At 36.6% G+C, this 26,297-nt stretch overlaps 2 protein-coding genes and 1 long non-coding RNA gene across 3 annotated transcripts in view; 2 read left to right on the forward strand and 1 right to left on the reverse strand.

Annotated features, from left to right (window-relative positions):
• LOC140148062 (RNA helicase Mov10l1-like) overlaps positions 1-17,796 on the forward strand; it is a 42,496-nt gene extending 24,700 nt beyond the window's left edge. Inside the window, exons 10-19 of the mRNA XM_072169913.1 lie at positions 3,245-3,354; positions 4,191-4,268; positions 4,757-4,978; positions 5,830-5,994; positions 6,795-6,971; positions 7,992-8,141; positions 8,736-8,843; positions 9,647-9,787; positions 13,962-14,112; positions 15,274-17,796. Coding sequence (XP_072026014.1) covers positions 3,245-3,354; positions 4,191-4,268; positions 4,757-4,978; positions 5,830-5,994; positions 6,795-6,971; positions 7,992-8,141; positions 8,736-8,843; positions 9,647-9,787; positions 13,962-14,112; positions 15,274-16,844 — 2,873 coding nt within the window. The 3' untranslated portion in view covers positions 16,845-17,796. The remainder of the gene's footprint in view (positions 1-3,244; positions 3,355-4,190; positions 4,269-4,756; positions 4,979-5,829; positions 5,995-6,794; positions 6,972-7,991; positions 8,142-8,735; positions 8,844-9,646; positions 9,788-13,961; positions 14,113-15,273) is intronic.
• Positions 1-26,297, forward strand: part of LOC140148067 (uncharacterized) — a 467,679-nt gene that overhangs the window by 391,895 nt on the left and 49,487 nt on the right. The gene's annotated exons all lie outside the window — the stretch shown is intronic.
• The window catches only part of LOC140148063 (conserved oligomeric Golgi complex subunit 5-like), a 34,749-nt gene continuing 32,059 nt past the window's right edge, over positions 23,608-26,297 (reverse strand). Inside the window, exons 19-20 of the mRNA XM_072169914.1 lie at positions 25,891-25,970; positions 23,608-25,337 (exon numbers count right to left, since the gene is read on the reverse strand). Coding sequence (XP_072026015.1) covers positions 25,214-25,337; positions 25,891-25,970 — 204 coding nt within the window. The 3' untranslated portion in view covers positions 23,608-25,213. The remainder of the gene's footprint in view (positions 25,338-25,890; positions 25,971-26,297) is intronic.

Genomic DNA, 26,297 nt, shown 5'->3' on the forward strand with positions numbered 1-26,297 from the left:
TTCGCGGTTAATGGTTCTTTGTAGCCCTGCGGGGCAAACTTGTTGGATATCCATATTTCGCGGTTAATGGTTCTTTGTAGCCCTGCGGGGCAAACTTGTTGGATATCCATATTTCGCGTGTTAATGGTTCTTTGTAGCCCTGAGGGGCAAACTAGTTGGATATCCATATTTCGGGATGAGTGGCTTTTTGAAGCTTCGAGGGCAAACTAGTTGGATATCCATATTTCGCGGTTTGTGGTTCTTTTTTTTTAGCCCTCTTGGGCAAACTAGTTCGATATCCTCATTTCGGTTAGTGGTTTTGACGATTCGTAACCACCCCAATCAGCTGCATGGGGTAAGAATTATTTAAAAAATTAATAGCTGAACCGAATAGTTCAGCGAGGGACTGGAAACGACATATTGATGACTATATAATTATATAGAGTGTATTCAATAAACCCAAGCAGAACGAGAGCTGCTAAGTAACCGTTATCCATAACCATAAACACATGCATGATCAGACAACAGTGTTCAATTTCCTCATAGCTTCCCACGTTGTACACACGCCGGTCGAATTTGGCGGTGTTGGTTTGTTAGCCCTCCAAGCTATAACATCGCTCACTTTTTGTTGAACTTTGTATGTGGGCCTCACTGTAATAACATAAAGATCAGTCTGATCAGTGTGATATCATTTCAAGAGGTCTCTTCACATGATTAAGCTAAACAGCCTAATTCGGCCCTGATTTGGTAAAATGATCTAACTTGAAATTAAAATTGCTGTTTCGAGAAAAAGAGCTTTAAAGTTTGAACACTTGATGTTTTTCTTTTTGAATAAAATAAATTATTAAACAGATTTAATGTCTTAGAAAATATATAAATCTCATTATTTGGTGCAGAAAAAAATTAAGAGTCCCACGTAACATCGCATGGTAAAAAGTGAAAAGTAATTGAACAAAATGGTGTTGTTCAACGATGTTTTAATATAAAATTATACACTGACTTTCGTACAAAAGTACTTTATCAAAGTGAGCAAAAACAACTGTGACACTCCCGTCACGCGCCACTACAACGAGATTCCCCATATTCCGTCTGATCTTAAAGTCACTGGCCTTCTCCAAACCTCAGGGTCAGATCACTAGCGTTGGTTGAAGGAACAACATACAATCAATCAATCAATTTATTTCATCCATTCATATACATACTATGCCATTACGGCACCCTTACTGGCCCTGATAGCATCGGACGTAATGTCCAATTTTCTGCATTCAAACTTTAATTTCCTTTTGGTCACGCCCTGCCCATTTGGTAGATCTTCATTCTCTCCATTATAGCAGTTTTTTGTATTAATTTCTTTCTCTCTTTCTTTCTTTCTCCCCTTCTTTCTTTCTCTCTTTCTTTCTTACCTCCTTTCTTTCGTTTTTCTTTCTTTCTATCATAGGCCTACTCTCATTATTCCTTTCCTTTTTAGTTCTTTTTCTTTTCTTTATTTCTTCTCTTTTCATTTTCCTTCCTTGCTTTTTTTTTTTTTCCTTTCTTTCATTCTTTCTTTCTTCCTTCCTTTCTTTTTCTTCTTCTTTCTTTCTTTCTTTCTTTCTTTCTTCCTCTTCCTCTTTTTTCTTTCTTTTTTCTTTCTTTCTTTCTTTCTTTCTTTCTTTCTTTCTTTCTTTCTTTCTTTCTTTCTTTCTTTCTTTCTTTCTTTTTTCTTTCTTTCTTCTTTCATAGGCCTACTTTCATTCTTTCCTTTCCTTTTTTTCCTTTCTTTATTTCTTTCTTCTCATTTCTTTTTCCTTCCTTTCTTTCTTTCCTCCTTTCTTTTTTTTTCTTTCTTTCTATTTTCTCTTTCTTGTTCATTCTTTACTTTCTTCCTTTATTTTCATCAGTCTCTCTTCCTCTTTCTTTGCATTTCATTTAATATCTAGAGTTTGTCTGCGACTGCTTTCAACATGGGAACACGTTTTGAGCCAGTGGTAACCAGTATTTCAAAAAAGGGTGTAGCTTTGAATTGATGTGATGGGATTCAATTTTATTCAAAATCTATGCCAACCAACAGATCGTTCTACGGTTTCACGATTTAAATTACTATAGGCCTATGGCCCTAGATTGCCGAGAAGGATTAAAATGTTCCAAAGGTTAATGAACGAGAATGAAAAGAACATATTAACTTTATCATGTTTGTCTCCCTATGCATGAGTGCGTATATTTATGGCCTTTACAATATTTCCTTATGTTCTTGTTAGGTATGGGGTATTATTAAAATAAAAAATAGTTATATTAAATGAAATCCTGGCATAAATAAATCGTCTTCATTCAATTGTGCTCTCTCTAAAGCAAGTAGAAATAGCTTGGGAACACGTTTTGACGTATCTATAATTAGTAAAAGATGTAGCTCAGCTGCCAGCCAACAAAAAGAAAATGTCTATAGTAGGCCCTTAGCTGGCCCTATACGTGAAACAAGATTTTCTCTCTGAATTGGCCGTATTTTACGTGTAAGAAAATCAATCGCATTATCGTGTTCACTCAAAAATTTAGAAAATAAATGGGCACTTCTGGGTTGGGTATCTATAGATTGATTAGATTCTATAGAATTTAAGTATGATATATTTTCGATGGTAAATATATTTCACTTTCAAAGTTTGTAGTTTTCATAATTGCAATTTCTGAATATGATATAAAAAGCGTAATAAGTCTATAAATGTAAGAGTATCGGATCATTTTGAATGTTAATAAATGCGAAACGCCGTCGGTAGACACCAGCAATATCAGGGATTGCCGCGATTCTTGCAGTAGCTTTTATGAATAGAATACAATAGTGGATACAATAGCGGATACAATAGCGGAACAATAGAGCTCTAATACGGGCAAATAAACCTCTCGCGCTTTTGCTAAATTTCACTTCTTCTTTTTCATGAACTAACCGTTATTTTTTTAAACTTGTGGCAAAACATCGACCGATGTTTTTAATAATGTGGCGCTGAATTGGATGGAAATAAAAGTTAGCATAGGATTTGTCCATGCAATTTTGTGATCGATGACATGCCAGTTTTAAGCTTACTTATGATGCTTACATGCCATGGCATGGAAATTTCTGCATTTCCATCACTTTTTCTTTAAAAAAAGAAAAGAATGGGGCATATATTAGAAGGGCTGTTTAATCCAAACAGTACGGTACACTGACAAATTCTTTGCATCAGTATATTGCCTGTAACACACTGTATGATCAGAATGTGACAAGATTTTGATTTGTTTTCTTTTACATTTTTGACAGGAACTGGTAAGACTGTGACTGTTGTTGAATCCATACTGCAAGTACATCAACATATCCCATCTAGCCGTATACTAGCATGTACACCGTCTAACAGTGCTGCTGACTTATTGGTAAATAATGAAAAGTTTATGGTCAAGCGTTTGTGTGTTATGCCAAGTGTATGTACAGATACCTAACAAACATGCTTGAAAATGTCAATATTTTTTTTTAATTTCAAAAATGCTCGGTTCAGTTAGCTGCCTAATAATAACAGTTGTCAATTATTTATCTAAACAATTGTAAACCAAATGTATGCTTTTGATATAGTTGAGCAATCTACTGCCGGCAGAATGGTCCACTTTCCATGACAGTTTTTATAGCCACAGATTTTCAACATTATACACCTTCATCAGCTGAAGGAGTACATATTTTAGGTACTAATTGTGCAAAAAATCCAATTTCTAATAAAAAAAAAGTTGAAGTTGCAGCGTTATATCAGTCGTCTTAGGGTATTTAAATAAAGGCATTTTAGATTTAATTTAATGCCCACGTGACCAGATGGGCACTGACATTACAGCTGGTAGACAGGAAGTCTGGAAAAGTGATCTTTGGCACATCGGGTGGTCTTCCTGTGTATATCACTTGGAAACGCAGCATGCATATCCAGATTTTCTGCTAAATTTGTTGGGTTTTTTTCAACTTTATAGTATTATTGTAAGAGTTTTTTATTCTGTTGGTAAAACTTCCAAAATTCAGTTCTTGAAAACATGTTTTAAAAAAAAAAGCACAATCTCCCAAATGTGTAATGAATTACCTTATATAATTTTTAGTAATTTTGGTGATATTTGTCACTTGGTGGTCTTGATATGGTGGTGCACATGGGCATTACATTTAGTGCCTTTATTTAAATACCTTAAGATGACTGTATGTACATACTGTTGACTATTTGGGATTGTTTTCTTTTCAGGCAGAACGTCTACACCTAAGTGGTCACATTAAACACCATGAGTTGATTAGGCTGAATAGTTTCCGCAGGAATGAGGATGTGAGTACTGAAAATAGTTGCATTTGGATACAGTTTTGCTTAGGATTTTTGCTTAAAAACATTTTTATCATTATTTTCCTTTCATTTAGACAATGACGACATCCAGTTAACGATGTCTTTGTTTAAAAAAAAATCTGTTATTAATTTGTACATCAAGAATGTTGCATTTATTATACTCTTTCATTAATTTTAATATTTACTTTGAAAATATTAAATTTATACCAAAGTACTTTTTCAATACATGGGAAGATGAGGCAACATACTCTTTTATGATGGCATCATTCCAGTGGAGTTGCTGTCAGCAAGTTTGAGAGTTTTATAATAGTCAGATGGTTAACCCATTGAAATTATTTACTTACAAGTTTTCAATCAAGTTTAAGAAAATAAGAGAGTGAAAAACCTTGAAACAGAAAGAAGTAGGATGTTTATCATTGTCATTAACTACATAAGTATGTAAATCTACCTTCATATCTTTGTCATATTTTCAGAGTATACCAGATATAATCAGACAGTATTGCCGGGATGGTGAGGAGTTAGAGAAGATAGCTCATTACCGCATGCTGGTATGTACATGCACCACGTCCGGTTCCTTCTATCAGCTGGGTCTCAAGGCTGGGCATTTCACCCATGTGTTTGTTGACGAGGCTGGCCAGGCCACAGAACCAGAGACCTTGATACCGGCAGGCCTAGCAGTTGGGGCTGAGGGACAGGTAAGATAGCTGTTCATTTGGCTATTCCAGTTGAGATTCATAACCCCTCTGTGGAAGCCATGACCTTAATCTTTCACACAGGGCAGTAAATTTCAAATGGGGTTACATAAATGGTTGACTCCATTTGAAATCTATACCCCTGTCTGGGAGATTAAGGACATGCCTTCAATAAAGCATGTAATGTACTTCAACTGGAATAGCCCATTACAGATTGTAAAGATTGTGACATTTTAAGGTGAATTTGTCTATGTAAGTGGCAGCTGTTCTGGTTTTGTCATGCATAATTGTTCCATTCATGTCAAAATGCATATTTGTGGAAAGCTGCACCAAATTAAGAGTCAATTTTGTTCAAGTTATCTATCTTTTATTTCTAAATTGTCTCACTGAATCATGTGTAAACTTAGTGTCAAAAAAGTTTTCTGACCCAAGGTTCGGATTGTAAAATATGCTTATTCTTTAACCTCAACTCGACTGAAACTCTAGTACTAAAGCTCACTAGGAAAACCACTGCACATGCATGCATTCCATGTGATGCCATGACACAATCGACCTGAGTCATATATACCCACAGAATCACTTGGCGGGCCAGGGAAACCCCTGTGGCTATAGGTCGGTGATCTTCTGCTTAGCATGCGAGGGGTCCGAGGTTCAAATCACGGGGGTACCAATTGACTTCTTTGTTCATCTTCTCTCCTTGTTTGTTTCTTCTGTACCTTCCGTTAGGGTTAAACAATGTGTGTCAATTTTAATATCAAGCCCATAAAAATTGATGAGGGCCCATATATTTTTAGACTCACTTGAAAGGTTTTGCATATTTCTAACATTATTTAAACCCTAACTTTATATTTCAGATCATTCTTGCTGGTGATCCAATGCAGCTTGGACCTGTGCTTGCCAGTGACATTGCCAAGGACTATGGACTGGATCTGTCCCTACTTGAGAGATTAACAAAGCGCCCTCTCTATCGCAGAGATGCCAAGAAATTCAGAGATCACGGCAACTATGACCCTCTCTTGGTAAGCCAGTCAGTCAATCACTTACAAAATATTTTTGCATGTAAAAAATGTTGTCAGGGAAGGTAGAAAAAGAGATCATCAGGTGGCAAATTTCAGTAAAGCAACCAAGGCCATGGCCTGCGTTGTCCTTAGACTTGGCCTTGGTGTTACTCAATTTCAAAGCATTTTTCAGTACATGGTGGCCTTCCTGTCCCTTGCACACTGGCCTTGAAATTAATGCCCTTGGAAAATGAATTTTGAGGCATGGGGATCATCATTTGAAGGTAAATATGTAAGACCTTTCAAGGGCAAAAGTATTGAATCTGATACACCACTCCTGTCATTTAATTTAAATTGAGAACGGTGCATATTGACAGAATAAAACCCATCTTGAGGATGGCATACCTTAGGTATAACCTAGCCCATTGAGTTTCTGTCAGTATAGTATGATTTATGTCTTATCTTATCTTATAAAATCAAATGACAAAGTTCAGCATATCAGAAATACCCAAAAGTACTGTGCTTTGGGGTTAGAAGTATGGTTTGATCTAGGATATTTATAGCATATAAGTAGGAATTAAAATTAAGATGAACATGAAGCAAGTTATAAGAAATAGTATTGACACGAGTCTCCGCATACATAAATGACAGCCAGTTACCATCCAGGATTTGAACCTGGGACCTACAGATCACCAGATTGATGCACTACTATTGGCTAATGTTTCATATTGTTTCTTTAGTTTGATTATTCAATGCACTTACTAAATCAAGCCCAGTTTTAACCACTGAGTATTGTTACACATACCATCCTCATTATTCAGGTAACCAAACTGGTGGATAATTACCGTTCTCATCCTGCCCTGCTGAAGCTGTCATCAGACATATTCTATCATGGTGAACTTGAACCACAAGCCAATCCAGAGTTGACATCAAGCCTGTGTGATTGGGAAATGCTGCCAAATAAGACCAATTGTCCACTCATATTTCATGGCATTAAGGTAATGTAGAGTGATTCATCATTCTGTGGTATATACTTGTATGGGGGATGTACTTCAACACCAGCCTGACAGCTAAAGCCAAAAAAAAAATTGTTTGTTTGTCGTCCAACCGACCCTGTACTCTGGTCCCGACCGTGTCTTTTTTCTTTTCTTTTTTAATTTGCGTTGAATGTGCTAGTAAAACAGTGGTTAGTATAAATTTAAAGAAAGAAAATGTAAAGAAAATGACCAGTATAACATGCAGAAACATCTCAAGAGATTAAACCAGTAAAGTGCTGTGTGTTTTGACTTATTTACCAGTCTTCAAATTGTCAGTTTCAAGTGCAATATCTGTAAAAAAAAAAAAAAAAAAAATCCGACCGACCAACCCAACTGTTTCATAAGCCTCTATGGACAAACAAACAATTTTTTTTTTGGCCTAATGGCTAGTAGTGATGACTTTGCTGTTTGGCTGGTCACTGCAAAGTTACATTGTCTGAATGATGGTAGCAATTTAACCTCTTCCAGTAAGGTGCACCCCTGCCAATGATCTGTATTTGATAAATAAATTTTCATTGTACTTGCCAACATTCAAAGCAGTGCTCATATAGTTAACTGTGCACCGGTAACAGTATCTACTGAAGAATTTGGATAGGGAAGTTTCCATAAAACATTTCTAGCACCTTTACAGCAGACATGTTTGAGATTGTTACATATATTCTATATATCAATATGGCTGGGGGGAAGCAAAAGTGTTGTTTTTAATGACCTTTGGTGTATACTTTAGTTCATCTCAAGTTCAGTATTGATGTGTTATGTAAGTGCATATTTCGCTGTATCTCACACATCAAAATAAATCATGCAGCGTTGACACTACTATCAAACTTATGGTGAACCAGCATGTATTTTAATTTACTAGTGAGCATTGCAGAATAAAATTTGGGTGCTTGTAATAATTGAATGATTTATGATTCTAAGCTTGGAGAAACGATTAAACATATTACAATGTGCTATTTTATTGCAATCTTTGTTTTTCTTCAGGGTGAAGACATGCGTGAAGGCAACAGTCCATCATGGTTTAATCCCATGGAGGTGGTACAGGTTGCTAAGTATCTGAAAAGCTTACTGGCACTTGAAAAACCAGTCATCAAGACATCTGATATAGGCATCATTACACCTTACAGAAAACAGGTATGTTATAGTCTGATTCATTCTACTATGGAAATTGGAGCTATAGATGGGCAAGGTCATTTGATTAACCACATGGGCACTACTGCTGTTTTATGGTGCCTCTGATTGGTTAATTACATGACATACTCATCGGAGTAACCAATCACAATAGAGTTTTAGATCCCCAGCATCTCCTAGCACTTTTAACCACCTGATTGGCTCAATAGATGATATAACCCACTTAGTAACCAAACAGATACATTGGCAGGTAATCCCCATGGGGTTATGGCCCCTATGCAAAATTGTTTCTCAGAAACACTGCAGCCTAAACAGTTGCACCAGTGGGTCTGGATTTTTATAATCTGGGTGCTGAATTCAATGGATTATTTAACCTCATAATTAGCTACATGGCCCATGGATGTGTTAATCATCAAGACATTATGTGGTACCATGTCAAGCTGGTGTCATTCAAGAGTGCTGATTGGTTACAACATCATCATATGACAAAGCATGCTTATGTATCACATTGATATTCATTCACCTAGTGTCATCTATTATTAAGCATCTTTGTTGATTATTCACATAATGATTTTTGTGTCCTTATGTCATATGCAGGTAGAGAAGATCCGACTGATCATGACGACACTGGAGGTACATGGCGTCAAAGTAGGCTCAGTAGAAGAATTCCAAGGCCAAGAGAGAATGATTATGATCATCTCAACGGTAAGCTTCTCTTTTGATTGTTTAAAGATTTAATTCCACAGGACCTGTAATTTCACCAACTTAAGTTTATTCAGCTTTTTGATTGTTGTTTTCCCCAAGTGACCATGTGGGTGAAAACCAGTGAAATGAATACTAATAGGAATCCTAGTAAATGTTTGCGACTATACCCACTTTGTCATTATCTAAAGTAAATTTCATAACTGTTCCGAGTTCTAGTTAGCATGCGATGGTGATTATCAAGTATGTAGAAGGGGCAAAGTCTCAGCCCTTTCTACATGCTTGATGATTGTGGAGACGTGATTGAATGTTGCCTTGTTATGATTCTTGATCAGCCAGTAAGCATGACTTTTTTAATATATATATAAAATGCTACAGAGAACAATGTATCAGTGACTGTATCATTTCTTCTTTTATGCTCAATGCTTGGTACACAACTCTGAACAATAATGAAATTTACTTTGGTATCTTTCCTTTCTTGCCGTTTCTCCTTTGAAAATCATCAATTCATATGCCATTGGAAATATAAACAAGACATTCTAACAATGAAGCCCAACTTGAACTCACAAACTACTGTTAATATGCTGATAATCCCTTTGATGATAATTAAGTAGGAGATTAATGTCTGACTGATTTCAATGATTGCATAGTTTGTGATTATCAATGTTTGTGAACTTTGTTAACTCAATCGGAAGAGAAGCCAGCCCTGTGAGAAACATGTCTGGGAAAAAAGAATAATAGAGAAACATCTGGTAACTTACTCTTTTACCTTGTGTTGATCATCAGTCACTTGTTTGATATTTCAGGTGCGTTCTACAGAAAGTCTTGTAGATTTTGATGTGCGTCATCATCTTGGGTTTGTCAGCAATCCCAAGAGGTTTAACGTCTCCATCACAAGAGCACAGGCATTGCAGATTATTATTGGAAACCCTCATGTCCTGTCCAAGGTAAGATCAACCAATGGAAGTATGTTCAAATGACCTTAATCTACACTGCCAATATATAGTCAAGTGACCAATGTGACCAGTCACATCAAAAGGACTCTTAAGGGTTTACCGTCGTAACTAAACCATTCGATCAAATTTTTTTAAATTGACATATTTTGTACATTAATATGTGTAGATAATAAATCAGTAAAAAAAACTGGGGGTGCCGGACCTCACTTTTGAGCTACAGCCATTTTAAAAGAGGTGTACATTTCCAAAAATCTCTGTACACTTCAATGGCAAAATCAGCAATTTTCTCAAAATAGGCAACCTTTGCGTTGTAGAAAAAAATTGTATCGATCAAATTTGTTTAATTTTATATATGTTATGAAAATAAAAAGCTCTGTAAATCGCAACAAAAAAAAATTGGGGGTACCGGACCTTGTTTTTGGCGTAAATTGACCAAAATAGGTCAAAATGCATTTTTTTCGACACCATGCGTAGTTTATTGCGTACATGGATATTTTGGTAGTATCAACGCGCTGGTATACACGCGATCTGATGCCGTTTATACGCATATGGCCACAAAAAAGGAATTGTCTGTTTACGCAGGAAAGTTTTCACTGTAAAAAAAGTTACCTAAGAAGTTACCATAATAGGAACAATTATTCTAATGATGTCGATTATTAAGATTTCATGCCTTAATATTCTTCTTACTAATTTGGTGTATTTTGGTCATAAACGGGTGTAAGAAAGACTCCCATTCTGCAATCTGCAAAGATATTGGACCAAAGAGTTATCAAGTTAGTAAGTTACACAAAGTGAGGAATTTTCAGCTTTCACCATGTTCACCTGACTCGATCGACCAAAAAGAGGATTTATTAAACATGTTAAAGCGTTTAAGCGTTTGACACCATGGCGGAAGTGTTTGACTATAATAGGCCTACAATTATTATAGGCATAGCCTACTTAGCATGCTTAGTGCCGTTTATCGAGAGGAAAACGTTTTGGTCACAAAAAACTATATAATACGGAATTATCTCGAGGTGGATTCATATCACAAAGCAGTTCAATTAAAGCAAAGTTAAACACTGGGTTGCCTATAGCTGTAGAAAAACGTTTGACCTATTAGGCTATGATATTATTTTTGTAAATGTATGACACATTTTGTTGATGGTGTTGTCTATATCGCATGCATTATGAATTCAGTGCACGTAGTAGGCCTAGATTTTTACCCAATAACACAAAATGCTTTAAGATTTAAATGTTGGATACACTTTGCCGTGTGGTGCGTTTCATTATGAAACGTTCTACAAACGTATAACCTTTAATAACAGGCCTAATATACCGGTAGTGGTTACCCAACATTTAGGCCAAAATATTATTAAAACGAATTAACCAATTTATCCAGCACTCGTTTAGGCCTAATGTTTAAAAACAACAACTTGATTCTGTGTTTGTTGGGTAGGCCTATAACTTCATACCATTGGACCCTACTGTCGTAAGCCTACTTTGGTGGAGGGGTCCAGGTCCGTTATCAGTGGAAGCACGCTGGCAAAATTTGGTTTGTAGGCCTACATTTATATTTAAGCGGCACTTTTCTTGCGCTCAGCAAACATTGTTTTCTTTATTTTGTGGCCCTGGTTATCGCCGGTGCGCAAAAATAGCATTGACACGCACAACACGCATTGTTCTCTGCGATGTCTGCAACGCAACGCCGAAAGCAAACGCGGAGTACGCACGCCGCGTTGAAAAGAGCGCTAATAGTCGAGTCGAATCGGGTGACGACGGAAAACCCTTAAGGGATCTAGAATGAGCGTTTATTGCGTTTGGCAGTATTTTTTGTGGGACATGAGAGCACCTCAAACCTATCGAATTGCATTCTGAATACTGAAGCATGTCTTTCTGATATCAAATAATTTTCATTTTTGAAAATCACAATATAATACAAATTTTATGACAAATTATAAAATTTGATATTTTTCAAATTTTGATATATAACAGTCCTCGAAGTAAATTATATAAATCTAATGATATATTCTTAAAGTGTATGTAGCTTTGACGGTCAATTGAAAATTTTGACCTTTCATATTGAAGATATGGATTTTTTCCCAAAAAAACTTTTTTTTTTGGTGTTTTTGGAAAAAAATCCATATATTCAATATGAAAGGTCAAAATTTTCAATTGACCGTCGGCTTTTCATCCCACCTACATACACTTTAAGTATAAATCATCAGATTTATAAAGTTTACTTTGAAAGTACTGTTAAATATCAAAAATATCAATTTTTAATGATTTGCCATAAAATGTGTATTAAATTGCTAATTTCAAAAATCAAAATTATTTGATATCAGAATGACATTCTTCGTATTCAGAATGCAATTCGATATGTCTGATGTGCTCTAATGTCCCACAATAAATACTGTCCAAATGTTCATACCCCATCCCTTACGTCACTGCTACATATGTCTCTTTTCCCACATTGCTGGGAATGAATATTAAACAATCCTAAGTGGTGGCCAATTCAAACCATCCCCAAGTCAATGAGGTTCAGAAATGATTGGCTAATAAATACCTAGACAAAATGCAGTGCTTTGTATCCCAAGATTTGAACAGGGTGTAGCCAAAGCAAGCAAAGGCTAGAGGTTATACAAAGTTACGCTTATTATCCTTTTCAACAATATGATTAATGATAGGTTTCAAATGTGTTTGACTGGAATTATCAAATGAGATATATGTAGCACCGACTTCCGGGCCTGTTTGATGTGGCGTATGTTATTGTATTTGACTAGTTGACCTACTGCACATACAACAATTCTTATGAATCATGTACATATAGGTCATGCATTCATGATCAAAACGGGCAGCACCACCACTCAATTTTGACACAAAGTGTAATGACCATTTCCCAAAATATATCTCTTAGGTTTGGTTAAGGGATCTAAAATGAGCGTTTATTGCGTTTCGACAGTATTTTTTGTGGGACATGAGAGCACCTCGGACCTATCAAATTGTATTCTGAATATGAAGCATGTCTTTCTGATATCAAATAATTTTCATTTTTGAAAATCACAATATAATACAAATTTTATGACAAATTATAAAATGTGATATTTTTCGAATTTTGATATATAACAGTCCTCGAAGTAAATTATATAAACCTAATGATATATTCTTAAAGTGTATGTAGCTGGGTGGAAAAGCCGACGGTCAATTGAAAATTTTGACATTTCATATTGAAGATATGGATTTTTTGCCCAAAAAGACCTAATTTTTTTGGTGTTTTGGGAAAAAAAATCCATATCTTCAATACGAAAGGTCAAAATTTTCAATTGATCGTCGGCTTTTCAACCCACCTACATACACTTTAAGTATAAATCATCAGATTTATAAAGTTTACTTCAAGTACTGTTAAATATCAAAAATATCAATTTTTAATGATTTGCCATAAAATGTGTATTAAATTGCAAATTTCAAAAATTCAAAATTATTTGATATCAGAATGACATTCTTCGTATTCAGAATGCAATTCGATATGTCTGATGTGCTCTAATGTCCCAACATAAATACTGTCCAAACGTTCATACCCCAGCCCTTAAGTAAACATCATAGTAAAGTGAGTTCATTCTGATTTTCTTTTCTATATTTCATTGCAGTCAATTGTGTGCTCGCTACAAACTGATGATATTGGCAGTATTATACACAAATAAGATGTTTAAATACGCTTATCAAGTTTGATATATCCTAAACTATTTTCAAATAAAATAATGTGCACTTTGATTACATCATGCATGAAAAACAGGCACTTCTTGTTCATGGCGAAGTTGTGATACCGCAGCAAACTTAAATCAATTTAAATGGTGCTGCAGCGGTTCGGTTGAGGTGTAGTGTGTTGATTTTATGATATTTTTTACCACAACCCACTACAAGTTGCCTCAAACTACTGCATGGGGTGACCTGGTTTGCGGTCAATTTTCGGGTTTGCAGCGGAAGTGACAAGATTTTACAGGTGACTTCTAGCAATGCAGTGCAGTCTATACATGGTCCTTAAGTGTCTTATGTACCCATGCCAGTCCAGGACTAAGTTTCAATTGACTTGGAATCCTATCATGATGCAAACAATATTTCAAGCGTATCTAAGAACATTTTGATTTCAAAATTATTGACTTAACAAAAATGATCAATTCCCTGACAGGATCGGTATTGGAGAGCATTGCTGAGATACTGTGTCAATCAACAGGCCTACATTGGATGTGATCTACCTGAACTAGGAGATGAGATCATTGAGGAAGGTGACTTAGATAGAGGGATAGAGGATGACATTGGTGAAGAAGAGAGTATTAATGGTAAGGAAACAGTGTATCTAAGAGTCAGGTTGTAGAACATGGTGGGTTTCAGAACTATACATAAACATTCTTTGCCATGATTTAGTGTTTGAGCTAAACGGGTTGTGTGTAGGGGGTTGCATCTACATTCAAACTTCATTTCACATACCAACTGTGGAGCCATAGAGGGGGTATAACACACTCACAGTGTGTCGATTGCAATCAGATGTGTGTGTCCTCAGTTAGATATGATAAATCATATGCAAAATAAGGTCCTCGTTTCCAGGTATTTACAAACAGGTGTGTGCGTAAAACGGGGATACATTTCTGATTCTATACCTAACTGGGGATACGCCCGAGAATGAGGATATCCCTGGTTTACTTTTTACGCTAATGGGGCTAAACACATTAGTTAGGTATAGGGCCTGTATAGGGGGGGTTGATATCCCCTATTGCATAGTACAGAATCCAACCAATCTGATTCCATACTATCTAAATGGGGATACACACACATGATTTTTTCAGCAAAGTGGAGATTATCCGCACATGCAATGCAACATAGCATAGCGCATTTGGATATCCCCGGTTGGCACGTTTTACAAGTAGGGGTGCGTTCGCCAAGTCATTTAAAGCGAGGACAAGATATAGTTTCCCATATTCAAAGTGAGGACATTTTGGCATCCCAGTCCTCGCTTTGTCAATTGGTGCACTGGATGACACTCTTTCTGTAGGGGGTATAGGGGAGGTATGGGCGATTTCCTTGATTTGCTATTCAGAGATGTCCTCGCTGTGAAAAATGTCCTCACTTTGAATGTGTTAAACTCACTTTTGTCCTCGCTTTGAATGCCACACTTAAAAACACGCTTATACACACAATGTCCTCTCTTTGAATGCTCGCGCACGTAGGGGTGTGTGTAAAACTCCATGGTTTGAAATTCACACAAACTCCATACTTGGGGAGTCATAATAGGGATGAGTGTTTTTGGCTTGAATGTAGATGTGCATATAGGTGCGGGGTGTGTGGTTGTTTAAAATCTAAAGTTAACAGAAAAAAAATTCTTTAAAAATCGTATAATTACAGTAGTATGCAATCAGATTTTAGCATACGTATTATGCTTCAACTTATTTGATGTAATAGCAGTTGAAATAGTGACATTGTTTTCATGTTGTTGTTGGTTGCAGGGGACAATCAAGAGGAGAACATAGCGACCGTAAATGGTTATGATGCAGAGGAACCACAAGCAGCTACAGCCACATCAAATCAACCACATCAAAGCTATGGGGAAATAGTAGCAAGTCTCAACAAAAGCCCGCAAAATGGTCAGAGCAGAAATGTTGGAGACCAAGATAGTGTACAGCATCAAGGCTTAAATGAACAAACCTATAAGCCCCGAGTTCTATTTGAAACTGTCCAAAATCAGAAACATGAAAGTACATGTTCTGTTGAGGAACTTGATACCAGCAAGCAATCCAGAAGTTGCGATACATCTCTTCCCGCTGAAAATGTGCAATCAGTTAGCGTATGTGCCAAAGAGAGTGCCCAGACACTGACCAACTCTACCAGACAACAAACTCATTGTATTCAAGATGTCAACAACTCGAGTCGTGCATTTCCGTCACAACCTCATGAACATGTTGAAAGTGAAAATGTGTACCAGGCTCAGTGTGGTAAAATGGACAGCTTAAATTGTGGTGTTGGTGATGAGCGTAAACGGGACAAAAACAGGAATGTGACAACACTGCCATCAGGTGAATCATCGCCTGCATATGTGAACAAACAATCTTTGTCCAATAACATGTGTAGAGATAGCCAGACTACTTCAAACTCAAAAGGTGAAGTGGAAGTATGTGCCACCAGTAGAGTACAACTTCAAGCTGTTGCCAGTTCTAATCATGTGCAGCATACAAAGAACAACACAAAGTTGGATAACAACGACAGTATTCTTAAGGAAAAGACATTAGCTAGTACACCTCATAGTCAGCACAATCATCACCAGACAAGTAGGAGATGTGAGCAGCAAGGGGCCAAGAAGAAATCCCCACCGCAGGGCGCTAAATCTCGCAACAGTAAAACGGCTGAACCGGCACCCAGTGTTGTACCAGTCGAAAGTGAAGCAGATCGACAGAAAAGGTTAGGAATTATTAACACATTGTATCCTAGTGCAGCTGTATCTGATTTGCTATCGAGCAAAAAACAATCTCAAATGGAAGGTGCTAAAAGAAATCCAGAAAACTGTCAAAACACTGCTGGTGCCAGGTGTCAGTCACCCAGGGTTAGCGAAGCGTCGTCGGAACCTTCCGTCCATCTATCAGACGATTCAGGACCTGAAGATTTCCAGGACTACACACCTAGCAGAAGTGCCTCTGATATAAGTATAGATGAAAAAAGTCAGTCTAGAGGTTGGTGGACAAAGGAGCAGATTGCTAAAAGACCTCGCCCAACTCGGAGAAAACACAGGAACAACTCAAATAGACCGGTAGAACAGGTGGCAGCTGGGCGTGGTGGCAATAGACCGGTAGAACAGGTGGCAGCGGGGCGTGGTGGCAATAGACCAGTAGAACAACAGGGGGCAGCGGGGCGTGGTGGGTATCATCCTCACAGACAGAGACCAGCTGATGGTACTCCTAAGAACTATTATGTTGGACTAGGCAGAGGCAGGGGAAGGCCTATGCAGATGGCAGCACAGATGGATGAGAATGGTGGTGGTACCAGACCGTTCTCTTTTGGAAGAGGAAATTTCCATCGCAAGTGATTCACTTCTTGTTATTTTAAATTCTTGTGCACCAACTTTTTAAATCTTTTAATGTCACTTGGAAGCTGCGTTATTGTGTATAAGATAAAATTATACTTAAAGTGTGTTGCCTTTTTGGACAGAAGGTGCTATGATTTACATATTTCTGTGAGTTAGTCCCATGGATTTATGATGACAATATGATTTAGTGTGATTTTTGCCAAATAGTCTTTTTTAAGTTGAAATAAGCTAGGTTTATGTTTACCTTGTTTTTAACATTGTATAGTTTTTGTTTTATACTAATAATGTCACACATACTATTTTTGATTGTGGCAATTCAGTGATGTCAATGTGCATTTCATTGGGTGCAGCTTCAAAACATTCAAAGCGCTGGCATGCACATATCAGTACTCGTTTATAGATGCACGCGAAATTGCTGCCTTAACATATTGACATCCACCGACTCGCCAGGATGAAAAATAGAATACATTTTGGGCAGCTGGTATAAATTACACACCGTAAAGCCTAAGAACAATTGTTTGTCATATTGGTTTAACATGCTGATAAAAGTTAAAATAAATGAGAGAGATTTTTGTGTGTGTTAAAACAGCTATTAAGGCCGTTATAAACCTAGGATCATGATAAGCATGTATGAGTTGCTTAAGGGCTCGGATAGCGATGTTTTCACATATTTTTTTGTGGGACCTGAGAGCACATCAGACATATCGAATTGCATTTTGAATACGGGGAATGTCCTTCTGATATCAAATAATTTAGATTTTTTGCAATTATAATACACATTTTTTGGCAAATGGTTAAAAATTCATATTTTTGAAATTTGACAGTCCTCGAAGTAAATTATATAAATTTAATGATACACATGTATGTACTTAAAGTGTATGTAGCTGAGATGAAAAGCCGTCCATCATATGAAAATTTTGACCTTTCGTATTGAAGATACAGATTTTTTCCCAAAATAACCAAAAAAGTGTTGTTGTTTGTTGTTTGTTTTTGGTGTTTGTTTTTTTTTGGGGGGAGAAGGTGGAAATGTATATCTTTAATATCAAAGGCTTTTTATCCCAGCTACATACACTATAAGTACATATCATTAGATTTATAAAGTTGAATTTGAGGATGGTTAAATATCAAAATATCAAATTTTAATAATTTGCCATAAAATTTGTATTATGTCGCAAATTAAAAAAAAGTTGTTTGATATCATCAGGACATTCTTTGTATTTAGAATGCAATTTGATATGTTTGATGTGCTTTCAGGACCCACAAAAATATTGCTATCCGACTCCTTAAAGCAGTAAATAATACCCTGTAAAGTGTGCTGAGGCTTGTGGACCAACGTCTAGGTGTTGTGCCTGTGCGTAGCACACTATAAATCACTGGGCTTTTTTTATTTATTTTTTATTGATAAGAGTGCCATTTAGGCCTATGCTACCGCTATTTTAAAAAAAATGTGTCTGTCTTCCAAGATGTCAAGGGTAAACAACACGTTCAGGGCAACAAAGACCTTTGATTGATTTAATAGGGGTATGCATGTGGTAAAAAATTGTACAGTTGATTCATAAGGTTTTGTGAACAGGCCCCTAGATTTGCAGATGCTCACATTTCTAAACTAAATCCAAAGATTATACCCAAAGAGTACCAACTCAAAATTTGCCTGTGTGTAATGCTATTTTAAATCTGCCATTTTGGTTCGTCTCTGATGGAGGGCAATAATGTAGCTGTGGTGTTTTTTGAGCCTGAATGATAATTTGTGTCTTTAAGATTGAGTGTTACAAGGTTTGTGCATGCAACCCTTAGTGCGCAATTTTGTCACAACATGTTACATGCAGACAGCGATGCACTTCGAATCAAACTTTGCTGCACACATAGCAAAATCATCCGGATCAAGGGACTTTTTTTGCCCTTTATGAGAGACAAGCAAGCATGGCTGAGTAGGTACTCATTGGTTCTAACTCATTTTTGCTGGACTTCCTTAATCTTGTCAGATTTCAAAAAGTAGGTGATGGTCTTTGACCTTTTTGGAAACAAAATGGGATGGTAAAAACTATCAAATGGTAATAATTCACCAATGAACTGTCTAGCAGACATGAGAATTTTCAGGCTTATTTTTTGATCCAAATTTCTGCACTTTCTTTTAATTTCAGCCAGTTTTTGGCCTTTTTAGCCTAATTTCACAATGCTTATTCAGGCTTTTTCAAACTTTTCAGGTTTTCTCATAGGTGATCATTCTCATGCCTGGTCTAGAATTGATGTATGAGTGATTCATAATACAGTTGGTTATAGTACATCTACTCCCAAGTGTGCTTCATGTATTATTATTTTGGTGCACATTTGTGTCTTCACCCTATATAGGGAACCATTGCAGGACATCACTGAGTCTGCAGTGTGTTCTGTGCTAAGTTTGTTCATTGTACAGGCCACCTCCAAGAGGGGGCATTGAAACAGATGTTTATAATCAGTTTATGGTGCATGCTCATGTGACTTCACATGAGCCTAAATTGATACTTGAGGCAATTCCAGTTGAAATCCATACACCTCCTATGGAAGATATGACCTTAATTTCTTATACAGGGAATGTTAATGTTATCAAATGGGTTACTTAAATGGGTGACTTCATTTGAAATCTACACCCCCTGTGTGAGAATATTATATTTTCACATTGTTTAGTTGTGTATAAGTGTAACAATGGGCAATTCCAGTTGAAATCCATATACCCCGTATGGAAGACATGACCATAATCTCCCACACAGGGGGTGTAGATTTCAAATGCAGTCACCCATTCAGGTAACCCCATTTGAAATTCACACTCCCTGTGTGGAAGATTAAGGTCATGTCTTCCATAGGGGGTGTATGGATTTCAAGCGGAATAGCCAATACTTTGGAGTTTGTGAAGATGTAGTTTTGAGAAGTGATATGAGAAACGATAAAATCAGTTTTACCTGTGATAATTACAGTTTTGAACATAATCTTTTTAACATAAAAATATTAAATTTGAAATTACAAAATGCGAGATTTGAATGTGAAAGTGAATGAAAAAAAATGGACGATGTTAATTTGATTACAGAAATAATTCTAAGGACACAGTGCAATACTGCCTTTTTCAAATAGCCGCCCTGGGTGATGTTGTGTTTCAACAACTCTTCCTATACTTTTGTACAGGAGCCAAGCTTTGTTAATCCATGATGAATCCAGTAGTGTATACGCGAACGCAAGGTTACGCGATATGTGTGATTGCATAAAATTTATCATGCTTGGAACTTGGAACACTCTTTTATGTTGGAGGCAGCAGCTAAATCATTACCACTTTATTCTTTAGTTTTATTGTTCACTTTATTCTTTAGTTTTATTGCCGATATCAACGGAGAAATCATCTTCTCGCAAGGTTGAGTGGCAATGACAAACGAACATTCCGAATGAAAGAATTGTGTGAATTAGACGATCTTTAGCTTGTTTTCGTTGTTGAAAGGGATTCAATCATGTTCTACCGTTGTTCACTACCATTTAACAACTTGCGTTTGGCGCATCTGCGTGGTTTACTTCGCTCGGGCAGCTAAAGCTGAAATGACGCAGACACATCGTTGTTAAATGATGATGAACAACGTTGAAACATGATTGAATCCCTAAATAAATGTAATCATGCTTATGAATAACATTACCCAGGGGAGCTATTGGACATGGGCCTTTTGTTGCACTGAACCCTTGATATAAAATGATAACTACAAGCTGTATCAATTCGCCTTAGAAGTAGTGATGTAACAGGATTAATTACCATAGTGATAGGTGAAAACAATGTTTGAATGTATTGCCCTGCACTAGGCATGCGCTGTAACTCTGCATCATACCATTGATTATCAAATAGGCATAAAGACCTGAATCGTAATTCTGTGGAAATTTCACATTAAAGTATGTGTCAATCACACTCGATTAGTGTCATCAAAAAGACGATGTTGTATTCTATCAATCTACAATTGCACACAATGCAGTTTTGCACAAAGATGACAGGTGATGTTTTCACCCTTCGTAAGGCAAAAATAAAAGTTGTTTGCTTGTCCTCGTCCGACCAACTGTTTCGGCAGTCCCGACCGTAGAACTTTTTTGTTTACAATTTTCCCAAAAATATCATGAACTTTTCGTCTGAAAGACTGAAGATATAAAAGAAATGTTGTAAAATACATTTCTTGCATGTTTCCCTCTGGCTGACATTCCAATGTTTTGTATTATCATCCTCAGTATCGTATCTACACAAGTAAAACACTGTTAACTTAAAAATGCAGTACGGTATTTTAAGTCTACCAGAAATGTAGAAAAGTAGGGTTAACCTTGAATTTGTCTTTGGTAGAAATTCTGTGGTCAGTGCATGTTTTACATAAAAACAAGCGCTTCACATTATACTTTTGGTACTTGGAAAAAAAAAGATACAAGAAAAAAAAAACTTTTCCCGACTGACCAACCCAATTTCTGAAAGTGATCTATGGACAAGCAAACAATTTTTTTTGGCCTTAGGGTAATTAATGCTGTTACATCACTATTTCTACAGCAAATGGTTCCCATCAGTTTTGATGTTATTGAAAATAAGCTTGCGTCCATGCAACAGTGGATCATCGTAAAAATGCCTATGACTTATTGTTTTATGTTAATGGAATCTGATGGTACCGCTTTGATACTTGCCTGCACACAAATAGCCCACTATTGGACAGAAATAATAACTTACGACATTTTAAAGCAAGCGATTTGAGATTTTTGACATTTGTGCGATACTGTAGAAGCGAGGGCATATACTCTATAGTGAATACAAAAACAGATCACATTTTGTGTCTGATGTATGCACAACTTAAGAAATGCTTTCAATTTTAAAACAAATGTTCATTGCTAAATCCAATTGCATGCACCATGGAGGAGAAACAATTGTTTTTCTTTCAGGAACAACTTAAATAAAGATATACATTGTATTTTGTATTCTTGAAATTTGAATATTTGTTTTTCTTGTGTTATAAAGTGTTGTCTGTTTTTGTCTACTGCATTCAACTAAGGCCTTAATATTCTACCGAATTAACACCCTTCCCCTAGTAAGTGCCCCTATGGAATTCTCAAGTTACTGTCTTTTTTCAATGCTCATGTAAATAATATATCTTAATGGGGATTATATTAGGATTTTGATTGCTTACATTTTGAGTTGCATGTAATACTTAGTATTTTATTTTATTAAGGGCCCTCACCCTCCCCAAAAGTGTCCATTTACGTTATGGTACTATAAAAGGACAACTGAGCAAATTTGCAAGTTTCTGATGAAGTGACTCTATGAAGCAAAGTGAGGGTAATGTTCATGTTTTTGAATTATGACCCGTTAGCCAATATACCTGTCAAATCTGTAACCCTAACACTTAAATACCACTGGTGGCTTGCTATTTCTGGTTTTGTCAGCGGCACCTGACTGGACTGTGGTTCGAAACCAGAGCAATCATCTTTTCTCTGCATCTTTCATTCTTCCTTAATTCTTTCCTTCAGCAGTGTTAGGGTTAGTTCACCTCTTCCCCCTTCATTGAGGCCTACATGTTCTTTATTGTGGAAATGCCAAATGTTTGGACCTGTATTATAATCACATTTGAGAAGGCGGATGGTTTTGGCCTTATTGTTGTGGCAATGCATACAGGCTGAGTCAAAAAGAAGTAAACTCATGTTTGATGGGCTGTAACTCGAGATCTGCAAAGAATCTGCTAAAAATAAAAATACCGCTGGAAAGAGCAAATTCCACACGTCTAAATAAAAAAAAGAATTGTTGCAATTGCTCACAGCAAACTAAAGTTATACTCATTTGAATACAACCACCCATTTTTGTAGCTGCACACGGTTGATTGATTTTCATCCATTTCAATTTCGACGAATCAGCAAAGTGCTAACAGGAATTATTGTTGAAAAGACAACTTTTGCTTTTAATTAATATTCAACAAAGTCCACGACTGTACTATAGTTTGTAGGGATACCAATTCAAGTCTTTACGAACGATCCGGCAGAAGCTTGATTGAGGAATGTTGGGTAAAGGATTGAGCTGATCTTTGGTCTTGCTGTAACGCATGTCTAACTCTAGCAATGTTCACTTGTGATCTAGCAGTTCGTGGTCTGCCTGAAGCTTCCGGCTGTCTGTTCCTTAGTGTCCCATGCACATTGAGCTTGTTCACATTCTTATATACTGCTCCCTTACATGAAACCCGGTTAGCTGTAGGAAATTGGAGACGAAAAAGACGCTGAACTTCAGTGGGACTCTTAGTTTCATGATACTTCGTCGACAGAAACGTGCAGTAAATTGTGGTGCCATGTTGTCATTTGGCCCGTTTTATTATAATGTAGTGCAATGAGGTAAAATTCATATCAAAAAGAGCCCTTTAACATGTAGGAATTATTGATCAAAACCACACCTGCCACAGAACTTTATTTGCATTTGAATATCGCGCCTTACCAATCAATATAATAGGTAGGCCCCCTACTTGGGAAGTGAAACCGTGTGCAGCTACAAAAATGGGTGGTTGTTTTCAAATGAGTATAACTTGAGTTTGCTGTTAGCAATTGCAACGATTCTTTTTTTTATTTAGACGTGTAGAATTTGCTCTTTCCAGTGGTATTTTCATTTTTAGTAGATTCATTACAGATCTCGAAGTTACAGCCCCTCAAACATGAGTTTACTTCTTTTTGAATCAGCCTGTAGGAATTAAGCTGAAGAAATGTTTTCCTCAATGGTTGACACTCAAAGAAAAGCAATGTACAAAAGACATGTTTCATAATAATATTCTTTTATTAAATATACTCTTAGTAATGTGCTATACAAAATATTTTAATATTTAATCTTTACCCCATTCAGGAAAAGGACATTTGTTTGGTGTTCTATTGGTATGGGTCTGAATATAGTGCAACATTTTGTGCACATTTTCCCTTCCAACAAATGAAGAGCTTATTTCCAAACCATGTTAAGTCCACAAACCTATGTTTCTGATTTACATGTGCAATATCGCAATGGGAGGTATTATAATTTCAGTTGAATGCACCATTACAAAACAAACAGTGGATGCATGCACAGTAACAATACTGTGTGAGGCTTTGTTTCCCAAATGAGAACAATAGTCTGCATATTGTTATGCAGCATTGTTATGGTAAATAATAGCTTGTTGATGGTACAACTCATTGTTGCTAATGTCAAAGTAGTTGTGATTGTATCACACAAGTAAATGAGACACATGGGGTTGTTGACTTACCACGGTTTGGAAATAAGCTCTTCAAATACAGCATGTTCCATTCTCTACGACACCATGACACCGCAACTTTGTTTCGTTTTTCGCTGTGCCTTTTACGCCCACATTATTAGTTCTAATATGCTGCAGTTATATTACAGCTGCCTTATCTGTAATGGTTAAACATGCTCCATAAACTATAATGTAATGATGCTCCAGTCCAACAAGTCCAAAAGCAGCAATTGGAATTCAGGCAAAATACGGAGCTAAAAAAAGGAATACACATTGATATTGGCTTTATACCAAGCTTGTAAGGGTTGTTAAGATTTCAGACAACTTGGTTATTAGGTCCAAGTTAACAAGAACTCAATTTCCAAAATTGCTGCCTTTGGCATGGTTTGATCAGCTTATGTCACATATTGAATGCTCAGTGCCAAAAATGGGTAATTGCAATAACTGCCATGTGTAGATAAGTACAATATACCGCGTAAATTGCCAAATGTTCACAGGGCAGCTATTGCACTTACTCACTTCTGGCACTGAGCAGTTGATACATATTGGGCTACCATGAGAGAAGACTGGACTGCTACAAACAAAAATGATGTACAATCTTTCTACATTTACATGTGCTTTCTGTTAAATGTACAGTGCAAATGATATTCCAGAATAATTCCCTGCATTTGGCTGTGACTGAAAACTTGCATTTGAACTCTTTGGTGCTTCTGGGATAATTGATACAATAATCTGGGATTCACATTTGCTCTGTTGTCCTATAAACACAAGACATTTCTCACATTATTTGTTCAGAAGAGCTCAAATGCTTTCACTAATGCATTTTCCTTGCAACTTGAAATCCCAGAGAGCTGTTTGTGGGGGAAAATAACATGAATACAATGCAGTGGAAACATATGATACTGAAGTTATAATATAAACAAAAAACATGTTTTAGAAGTAAAGTCTATATTCTTTGTTTACTTATTCATCATATTTGACTGAAGAGCCATTGGGCAATTCCAGGTGAAATCCATACACCCCCAGAAGACATGACCTTAATCTCCCAAAGGCTGCAGATTTCACGCGGAGTCACTACTGAGTATGGATTTCAACCGGAATAGCCCAATTTACATAATTTTACATTTGAGTCATAATATATTATTCAGCGCCACCAGATATCTGAGTTCCTTTCTGTAATATATCCAACATGATTGGGTAGATTGGAGCAAATTCCTTGCCTTCTCTGGCTCGAACTGATTGCACGTAAGCTTCTAATGTTCCCCTGAAAAACAAGCAAACAAAATAAATACATTAATACATATAATCATTTATTACAAGTAGGGCACACAAAAATAATGGTGATATCTACTGGTATAAATCATCCCAGAAATATTTCACTTATATCCAAACTGGCAAGGAAACCATTATTGATCATACCATAAAATAATAAATAAGCATAATTATGCCTACAGTAGTTACTGTGTACACAAGATGGATCCATTCCAATTATTGATGTACTCTGTACTCCTCCAAATTTGACTTTGTATGTGTGGGGCTCGAGCAAACTGACATATGAAAATTTTGAGAGAGAAAAAAATCAGGACTCAGCAGGGATAGCATATAGGCCACCTCCTTCTTCATTATTTTATAATTCATAACTACTACAATATACACACTGCACCAGGGGAGACATGCGGCATTCTCCAAATCTTGGGCTTTTCTCCCACCCCCACCATGCACTTTCCCCAGTAAAAAACAAGAAATTTTCACTAACATTCCTGGAAAAAAAGTTATGGTGCTGACACTGACTACACAGTATTCATTGTATGACATACCTTATTAATGCCAGCCTTTCCTTCTCTGATGTATGTTCTGTAAGCCATTGGGAGTATCTTGTAACAGACCATCCAGCAATCTGCAATTATGAATGATTATGTGTGTTAATCTTCACTTGGAATAGTATCTGAAAACAGGGACTTATTTTAGCCAAATAGGAGGTTATAGTCTATTTGGCTTCCTCCAGACAGTGACGCCAGTACTTTGTTGCAGTGATCTCATGTGTGTAGATACACTGCCTTTGATAGCGTGTGTAAACATGCCAGTTCTTTGAACGCACACAATTCAATACCAAGCTTACTGGCGCATTAAAACAAGCTAAAGATTGTCTAATTCACATGGTTATTTTATGAGCAATGTTAGTTAGTCATTGCCACTCAACCTTACATGAAGATCAGCGATTTCT

The sequence above is a fragment of the Amphiura filiformis genome, chromosome 3 (assembly GCF_039555335.1).
Source record: "Amphiura filiformis chromosome 3, Afil_fr2py, whole genome shotgun sequence".
In the NCBI taxonomy this organism is placed as follows: Eukaryota; Metazoa; Echinodermata; class Ophiuroidea; order Amphilepidida; family Amphiuridae; genus Amphiura; species Amphiura filiformis.